The sequence below is a fragment of the Balaenoptera ricei genome, chromosome 20 (genome assembly GCF_028023285.1).
Source record: "Balaenoptera ricei isolate mBalRic1 chromosome 20, mBalRic1.hap2, whole genome shotgun sequence".
NCBI classification, from domain to species: domain Eukaryota; kingdom Metazoa; phylum Chordata; class Mammalia; order Artiodactyla; family Balaenopteridae; genus Balaenoptera; species Balaenoptera ricei.
Window position 1 is genome coordinate 47,872,647 of NC_082658.1, and position 9,883 is coordinate 47,882,529.

The following is a 9,883-nucleotide window of genomic DNA, read 5'->3' on the forward strand; positions in this document are numbered from 1 at the left end:
GAGATGTATTATAGGTGTAAAATACAAACTAGATTTCGAAGACTTCGTATGAAAAAAGAAAAGAATAAAATATCTTATTTTAAAATATTGATTGCATGTTGAAATGATATTTTAGATACATTGGGTTAAATAAAATAAATTAATTTCATCTGTTTCTTTTTACCTAATTTTTAATGGGGCTACTAGCAAATTTTAAATTACTTATGAGGCTTACATTATTTCTATTGGACAACACCGCTTTAGAAACATAATGGTGCAACCTAAAGACGCTAGAGATAACAGTTGCTTGACTGGAAAACTGGGAGAAAGACAACAGAAGAACACAGACTTGAGCCTGGGATTCCCCCAGACTTAGCAGAGGGAATCCCAAGGTATATGTACTTCTGGTCAATCAAAAAGGTCCAACAAATAAAACAAGGGTGAGAGGGGCAGAAAAACCAAGACAGAAAACTCTTAAGTGCCAGTAGTAAAAGCTTATATTATATAAAGTGTGACTTGGAATGCTTAGTCCTTGTTGCAGTTGGTATGTCAGATGCCAGGTGAGTAACCAAAGAGATATAGTGCTTCCAGCAGCAAATTAGGAGGGATGTGGAGGGTAGACGAGAGGGACAATACTATTGTAAATAGGTAACATAAGCAGAATTAATTTGTTGGTGTTGTTTTGCAGGAATTTTTTTTGGGGGGAGGCCGTGCTCCGTGACTTGCGGGCTCTCAGTTCCCCAACTAGGGATTGCACTCGGGCCACGGCGATGAAAGTGCCAAATCCTAACTAACCACTCGATCACCAGGGAACTCCCTGCATGATATTTTTAATTTGGCGTTTTTCAAATTAAAAAATAAGAGATGCTCGTTGTAGCAAGTGAAACAATACAATGCAAAGACATATTAAAGGCACACAGCCTCCCCCATCCATTCTACCTGCCTGAGGTAACGAATAGTGTGTATGCCTTTATAAAAACATATGCAGGGAATTTCCTGGTGGTCCAGTGGTTAGGACTCGGCACTTTCACTGCCATGGGCCCGGCGTTCGATCCCTGGTCAGGGAACTAAGATCCCACAAGCTATGCGGCCAAAAAAGCACAACAACAACATATGTATACACACACACAAGGATTTTGTTTGTTTTTATTTACACACGCTTTTTTTTACCCAAATTAATTGACGTGCAGACTGGGGTCTCTGGGATTGAGAGCTAGTGCCTTTTTTTTCCTCTTCTCTTTACATTTGCATTACTCCCCTCTCCCTCCCAGGTTCTCTTTTTCATTCTTTCTCTTTCTCTCTCTTTCTCTCTCTCTCCCTCTCTCTCTCTCTTACACACACACACACACACGGAAGGGAAGTAAGCATTGAGTCGTCTACAGAAATGGCATTTCTTACACTTCTGCATTTTTTTCCCACTCAATGTCTTGTATTGAGCTTTCTAAGTCAGCTGATATAGATCTAATTAACTCATTCATCACTTCATAGTCCATGTCCTTTTTAAAAAAATAGGTTACTTCTCTTTTCTAATTTGTAAGAGTTCTGTATTATAGACATTAACTGCCATCACATTGCAAATATTTTTCTTTAGATCTGTTTTTTGTCCATTGACTTTATTAATGGTATCTTTGGCTATACAAAGATAAAACTTTTATGAGGTTAAGATGTTATCTTTTCTTTCAAAGCATCTGGATTTCTTATCTTGATTGATTCATTCATCTTTTATGTAAATGTATTTTCTTTTTTTAAATTTTTTTAATTTAAAAAATTTTTATTTTTGGCTGTGTTGGGTCTTCGTTGCTGCATGCGGGATTTCTCTGGTTGCGGGCGAGCGGGGTCTACTCTTCATTGCCGTGCGCAGGCTTCTCATTGAAGAAGCTTCTCTTGTTTCAGAGCACGGACTCTAGGTGCACAGGCTTCAGTAGTTGTGGCATGTGGGCTCAGTAGTTGCGGCACGCGAGCTCTAGAGCGCAGGCTCAGTAGTTGTGGCGCATGGGCTGAGTTGCTCCGCGGCATGTGGGATCTTCCTGGGCCAGGGCTCGAACCGTGTCCCCTGAATTGGCAGGCGGACTCCCAATCACTGCGCCACCAGGGAAGCCCTTCTTTTTCTTTTATAGTGCTTTCATTTTCTGTCTTGGTTTAGGTATCTCCTCCATCTCATGTTTGTAGGTCTAGTCTCCCAAATGTTGTAAGATTTTTATTTATTTATTTTTGGCCGCATTGGGTCTTTGTTGCTGCACGCAGGCTTCCTCCAGTTGCGGTGAGCGGGGGCTACTCTTTGTTGCGGTGTGCAAGCTTCTCACTGTAGTGGCTTCTCTTGTTGCGGAGCACGGGCTCTAGGCATGTGGGCTTCAGTAGTTGTGGCACGCGGGCTGAGTAGTTGTGGCTCACAGGCTCTAGAGCGCAGGCTCAGTAGTTGTGGCGCACAGGCTTAGCTGCTCTGCGGCATGTGGGATCTTCCTGGACCAGGGATCAAACCCGTGTCCCCTGCATTGGCAGGCGGATTCTTAACCACTGCACCACCAGGGAAGTCCCCCCCCCCCTTTATAAGGAAACCAATCATATTGGATTATGGATTAGGGCCCACCCATAAGACCTCATTTTAACTTAATTACACCTGTAAAGACCCTATCTCCAAATACCGTGACATTCTGAAGTACAGGGGTTAGGATTTCAGCGTATCAATGGGGAGGGGGCACAATTCAGCCTGTAACAGGGGCTAATAATACAGTGACAATGATTTTATTCAATTTTTCAAAAAGGCTTTGACAAAATTTTTACATTGAAGACTCTATTTAAAGAAGTAAACCAAGGAATTGAGATTACCAGTTTGTTAAATCAATGAACAAGTGAACAAATGAACTGGTCGATATATGATAAATTAGGTTAGAGGTAAGAAACGATGATTAGAACTAAAAGGACACTTTTCTAAAAGAAGAATATAAGGTTTGGTGTTAAGACTTAATTTTTTTTTTTAATAAAGTATAGTTGGTTTACATTGTTGTTTCAGGTGTACAGCAAAGTCATTCAGGTATATATATATGTGTGTGTGTGTGTGTGTGTGTGTGTGTATAAAATCTTTTTCAGATTCTTTTCCATTATAGGTTATTACAAGACATTCAATATAGTTCCCTGTGCTATACAGTAGGTCCTTGTTATTTATAAGACTAATCTTAAATTCTTAGAAAAGATAGAAGGCAGTACAGAGCAAAATATCCATACTTAAAAGTGTATCTGATTTCTTCTAGGTAATGAAAAATCAAAATGTAGGGCTAAACTTAAAACATCATTTCAGGTTGTATATAAAACAAATTTTTTTAAATGAATTTCATGTGAATAAGTAGAAGGTATTTATTTTTAGGTCAGTGATTCTGAATGGGGGTGGAGGGTGGCAGGAAAGAATGCCTTCCAGGGATGAGCATATCAAAACTGGGGTAGGTGGGGGGGTGGAGGCAGTGCTTTTTCAAATTATACTTGGTGAAACTTTGATTTTCTGTCACTGCCTCCACTCTACCCTGAGAAACACTGCTGTAAGCACCACTGATTGAAGAGAGTATGTTAAAAATGTCCTCATTTGATAAGAAATGATTCAAACTACACTTACATGATCCTGGTCTCTAAGCTATCTAACATGACCCAGGAAAAGGGACCCTAGTGACATTATGTTAACCATGTCCTAAAGACCTTAAACCAATATGCTGCTGTGACCAGAGAGGCTATATATAATGTTGGGCGATCTGAACATTAATTAACACTGGGCCAGACACACAGTATCATAAAATCATCTGCATCTGCCCTTTGAAGAAGCATCACAGAAATCTGAAACCCATCTCCCACAGTGAAGAACCAGTGGTTATATACATTAGGAAACTAGGTCCAGAGAGTTAAAATGACTTGTATAAAGACACCAAAATATTTATTGGTGGATCAAGGCACCAGGTCTCCTAAATTACAATCTAATACTCTTAACTACTATTTTAGAAGCCATTGATTCCCATTTCTAGTATTCAGTATTGGTTTTTATCCAATGTGGCAGTTCTGGTCATTACAACTTTAAAAATATGTAATAAAGCCTAAAAAGTCTCTAAAGAGAAACAAATGAGATAATCAAGAGGATCAAGGATACATTCATTTATTTATTTATATCTCAACTTCATTCTAAAAGGCTTTACAAAGATGGAGATAATCTAGTACGATTTTAAAAAAAGGACTAAAACAGAAAAATGAGAAGAGAATAAGGAAAGTAAAAGTCAAAAAGGAAGATGATGGAACCAAGAACGTGGCTAGCATACAAAACATAACATGAGGTCCTAAACACTTGCTGTAAGTGGGCCACAAACTGGGCTCTAAGTGGTCTACCATCAGTATGAAAAGAAAAATACAGTCAGTTGAATATTTACTGTCTTTAAGGTAAAAACCAACCAGCAATTCAGGAAAAGAATAACTGGGTTCAGAGAAAATTTCTTCCATGCATCCTTATATAGAACATTATGAATTATAATGATAAACACCCTTTGCAGTATCTACAGCAATTAAATTTCATAGGGATTTTCATATGGATTGCCAAAGTACAATTCAGAAAAAGCAGTTCTGCAGAGGCCAGTAAAATGCCAGCTATGTACAGGGCAAATCTGGCTTAATCCAGGGACAAAATTAATAAATAGTACTCAGAATACTTCCCAGACTCTCTTTGGTTTGGAAAGAGAGATCAGATATAACTGAAGAATAACGAAAATGAAACTTTTAAGAAGTTGGTTTAAGAAAAATGAAGTCACAAAGGCCAGAAATGCATACAAATTTAAGGTCCAGATGATTTTCCTAAAGGAAAAGGTTCTTGAGTTACATCTCTGATCTTAAATCTCAAGGTTGATGTCATGCCTCTTAATCCCTTGGTTTGCCCATCACCAACTGAAACCTGAGCCATCTAGGGAAGTGATCAGTTTAAGAATTCTTGTGTCTTTCAAAGAGGTTTTGTTTTGGAAAAAATGTGTATAGCTATTCCAGTTACCCCCTAGAGAAGACATTTAACCCACCCATGTTTCATTTCTTATTCTCTTCCTCACAGTAGGCCATTAGATTCACTTTTTAAATTTTTAAAAGTTAGACTGACTTTGAGCCCCCAGATCATATGTTTTACCTGCATATTTAGGGGTTGAAACAAATACCAGCTTTTGAGACCTCTGAAAAACATTCATACTGCTTCTGACAAGCCTATTAAACACATAAATAGCAGTACCTTGGGAACCCATGAAATGCTGTTATTGCTCACAAAAGGAAACATGGCACAGAAACAAGGAGAAGGAAAAGTGGCATAAACTTCTCGCTAAAAACTTCAGGGTATAAACACTGGAGAAATGAAACAAAGGAAAAGGTCCACACTCTGATCTGAGATGTTGAATTGAGAGATGGGTTGTATGATGGGGGTGAGGACTAGGGCATTGTGACTACCAACCGCAGAATGCCCAGTGTGAACTCTGGTCCAACGCCTAGAGGAAGAGAATGATAAGAGGCTACAAAGTAAAAACAAACTTAATCATCAAGGTGGTCACACTGAATTGGCAGCAGAGGAGGTCCTCAGGTTCCCAGATGAGCCCCAACTACAGTAGAGGAGCTCAAGCCAGGCTGGGGTGCACCAGGAAGGACTCCAGATTACAGTCAAAGTCCTTGAAGAACATGGACTCCGATGATGGACTGGGCTGGGTAGCTTGTGTCTCCGTGACAAAGTTCACTGGATGCTTCTGTAGGAGCTCTGGGTCAAAGGCCACACCCCGAAAGAAAGGGTGGACCTGGAAGTGATGCAAATAACGTAGACGGTGGAGGGGATTCTGGCATAATAGCTGAAGAGAAATAGAGCATGAAGGATGAGAGACTAGGATAGGAAAGGGACTGAACAGAGAAGCTGGAAAAGGAGAAAGAAGTTCATGGATCTGTGGAGGGCAGGGAGAAGAACCCAAAAGAGTAGAGGATATGTAAAAGTGGGAGAAACAGGCTAATCTGGGGGCAAAGGTAGGAATAAAGGAGGAGTAGTGGTAAGAGAGCAGCACTAGCCCACTCTCTCAGAAGTGACCTGCTATGGATGGGGACGAGCTTTGGAGGACCAGGAACTCAGGAATAAAATTTGAAGTGTTGATTAGAAGGCAAGTAGTGAGGTAGTACTTGATCAAGTTGGAATCCCCCCTTAATAATTAATCAGAGGAATGGGGAGATATCACTTCAGTGATAGGGAAAGAAGTGAATGGTTTTTGTAGTCAAGAAGGAAAGTCATGCTCACCCTTACCTCATGGAGCAGGAGTGAGAGCCCCTGGTTAAGAGAAGCTGGGATCGCAGAGTCATAGTGGGTCACACTTGCCAACATGGCCACATGATCTCTCTCTGCGGGCACTGGGAACTGAGTTAAGGGGTGGGAAGGTGTCATTACTTAGTAAGAATGAGGCAAGACTTCCTAAGGTCTTCTTTCTTCCCACCGCAGGGCAACTCCTCTCTTCTCTGCCCAACATCACTACCATTCTCTCACCTTTCCAGTTGACAGAGAGAAAAGCAAGACACCCAGGGACCACCAATCAGCAGCATGGTTGTAAGGCCCTCCACTCAGGACCTCTGGGGCTACGGATATGAAAGATACTTGTCACTGATATCTGTTTGCTATCCTTCTGCCCAATGCTTACCCACCAGCTTTAGCTTCTCTCTCACCCATGTACTGAAGAGTGCCACAGATAGTATAGGCTCGGGTTCCTTGGGGCAGGTGGCGGGACAGGCCAAAGTCTGTCAGTTTCAGATGGCCTGTGAAAAGCAAGCCATCAGCACCACTCTGTTCCAACCCTCATCAGCCATGACTTACTTCCAAACTGAGGTACCTCTCATTCTGGGACTAGGAAAAGAAAAGGACTTACCTCGTTCATCCAGAAGGATATTCTCCATCTGAAAAATCACAGGTGAGAAGTTATTCATCCTCTTCCTTTCAATCCTCTTTCATCATGTATACTATACCCCCCAGCTGAAGAAGATGCCCTAGCTCAGCATCCAAGTCTATACTTGGAGGGCCCTTGCCCAAATCCTTAACACCCATGAGGGCCCCAAGGTCAACTGTTCTCAGCAGCTTCTCCCGCCTTCTTGGACCTGTTGGAACGTCTTACAGAAGTCCCTCCTTAAACAAAATGAAAAAGCATTTAACTACCTTCACATCTCGATGGATGATGCCGAAGTCATGGAGATAGCCTGTGGATGACAGCAAGCATGGGGTGTGCTGAAGCTCTCCTGTCCTTCCAATTTCCCTGATAGCTCCCACCCCATTCCTATCCCTGTTCTTTGACCTCCAGAGTTAATATCAATTCTCTTCTGCCTCCCTCCCCGCTTAATTCTTCCCTCATTTCTATTACCACTCCTGTTTCACTTACACAGCACCAGGATCAGCTCAGCAGCAAAGAGGCGGATGGAAGCCTCACTAAAGCAGCCAACAGCGGACCACAGGGAGTACAGATCTGTGCTGCAGTAGCTACACACTGCAAAGTACCAGAAGTCTAGGCAATATTTGGGGGCTACTATGCCTGGGCTCAAGGCATCATATGCCTCCTGCCCAAACCGATGCCACCTGCTGTTCCCTCTCCCTCTGGGAGAGAGAAGTACTATGAAAAGGAGAACAGAGCAAAGGCAGAACAAGCCAAAGGGATGGGTAATCTCAGGTGGGGAGTATGGTAGAAGGACCCTTGGGAATGAGGAGAGAATCCAGTCACTCACTCATGAAGAGGTGCCGTTTTCCCTGCCAGCTGTCCCCCAAACTGTGTACAAAAGGATGGTTGATCTGTCGCTATGGACAAGAAAACAGGAAGTTAGGATCAGGGTCATTGAGGATCAAGGCAGCCAAGAAGTCAGGATTTACCTAGTTGTGCAGAAAGGAAGCTGTTGCCCCACCTCTCAGTACAGGTTGCATGCCTGGTAATCCCAGTACTAAGGAACACACTGGACATGCTGGAGAGATTTCCCTGGCAGGACCTAAAATTACTCTACTGATAGCTACTTTTCCTGGGATCTCTTGGTTGAAGAAGAGGGAGGGGTCAGAGTCAGGAAAAGCAGGACAGTTGGACAAGAAAGGTGCTTTCTCCGCCTGTGGTTTGGTTCTTCCTAGGATCCTTTCCAGGGCTCTGTGCATACCTGGATGCTGACCTCCTCTTTGCACTGCCTCAGGTTGTCCCTCTGTAGGACCTTTACCTTGGGCACCACCTATAAAAGGAGAGGAGTGATGACTCCTAGTGGGGAATAGTGTATTAAATTGTTTATTCCTCCCAACCTTTCTGGAATAAAGATTGGAGGCAGGGACTAGAGAATAATGTGGAAGAGTATCTAGGTCCCTACCTTCACCACAAATACTGCTTTCTGGCCACAATCTAGCACCTTGAGGACAGTTCCAAAGGAGCCTTTAGCCACAAGGCCTAAAATCTGTACAGAGAAGTGGAGAACAGGGCAGTTGAGACTGATTGTTTCTAGATTTCTCCCCAAGACTGAGACCCCTTCCAGGGATTCCACTGACCTACCTTCAGCTGCTGATGCCCCCTAAGGGGCCTAATAGGAAACTCCGGCAGAAAGAGGTTGATGAACTGAGGCACTGGCCACTCAGGCAGAGGCTTCTCTACTAGCAGTGGAGCTGGCTCCAGGGGCTCCTGGTGCAGGAAGTGATGCCCCTGTAGTCCCCACAGCAACTCTTGCAGACCTGACCTGGTGGTCCCCACACCTGGCCAGAGGCTCTTCTAGCCTCGGACCCAGGGGCCCCGGATGTTGCCACCCTGCTGAGAACCAAGGGAGCCACTAAACCTGCTGCCCCTGGGGCATTACAGGTTCTGCCCATTTAGCAGGCACTCCCTCAAATCTCAACCCTAGAGATGTAAATCTGAACCCCAGGCAAAATTGCTACTACCCTTGCTTCAGGCCAAGGTCTAGATTTCCTGCACACAATTAAAATCCTCTAGGAAAGTAATATTTGGATATTTTCCCCATAAGGCATCAGAGATTCAGTACTGCACCTACCATAAATACTTTGATGGTAACGCCTCCCTGCCCCACCCCCACAGTGGACAACACTGTTATTACCAGTTCCCAGGCCTCAAGCTCATGCCTTTCACCTCCCCTAAACAAGCTGCCAGAGCCCCACACCCTACCTTATGAGGAGCAGCCATCTGGGCATGTTGCCCCTTCCGACAACTCACCGCTCCCATCCCCAAGCCTTTGCCTCCTCTCTCCTGCTAAATCTGCTGTCCCAGTTACATAAGCAGTTCCTCCCCTGATGCTGCATTACACATGAGCCCCGCCTCTTTCCCTTGTTGTTCATGACTAGAGATGCAAGTGATGCAGCCAAACCTCACCCTTATCCCCAAATGCTATCACCCCTGGTTAAGAATGGCTTATAGGGGGCTTCCCTGGTGGCGCAGTGGTTGAGAATCTGCCTGCTAATGCAGGGGACACGGGTTCGAGCCCTGGTCTGGGAAGATCCCACATGCCACGGAGCAGCTGGGCCCGTGAGCCACAACTACTGAGCCTGCGCGTCTGGAGCCTGTGCCCCGTGACGGGAGGGGCCGCGATAGTGAAAGGCCCGCGCACCGCGATGAAGAGCGGTCCCCGCACCGCGGTGAAGAGTGGCCCCCACTTGCCTCAACTAGAGAAAGCCCTCGCATGAACCGAAGACCCAACACATCCAAAAATAAAATAAATAAATAAATAAATAAAGTAGCTATAAAAAAGAAAAGTGCTTTAAAAAAAAAAAAAAAAAAAAAAAGAATGGCTTATAGCCAGGACTAAAATGTGCAGAGACCTATCAGCATGGGACCAATGTCACATCAGAGCTGGGAAGTATCTGTGACAGCTTCAGGCAGGAGGGAAGAAGCCACCCTCATTAGGGTGGCAGCTAGGTGTCTTG

At 43.8% G+C, this 9,883-nt stretch overlaps 1 protein-coding gene across 1 annotated transcript; it reads right to left on the bottom strand.

Moving 5' to 3' along the window:
- Positions 1–4,095: 4,095 nt before the first annotated feature.
- RSKR (ribosomal protein S6 kinase related) lies at positions 4,096–9,865 on the bottom strand. Its single transcript, XM_059908806.1, is given in 12 exon segments — positions 4,096–5,816; positions 6,257–6,367; positions 6,494–6,582; positions 6,670–6,759; positions 6,870–6,897; positions 7,154–7,194; positions 7,374–7,478; positions 7,714–7,783; positions 8,128–8,196; positions 8,329–8,412; positions 8,508–8,759; positions 9,129–9,865. Coding segments are annotated over 12 exon segments (1,221 nt in total). The 5' UTR covers positions 9,186–9,865; the 3' UTR covers positions 4,096–5,591.
- Positions 9,866–9,883: the final 18 nt, after the last annotated feature.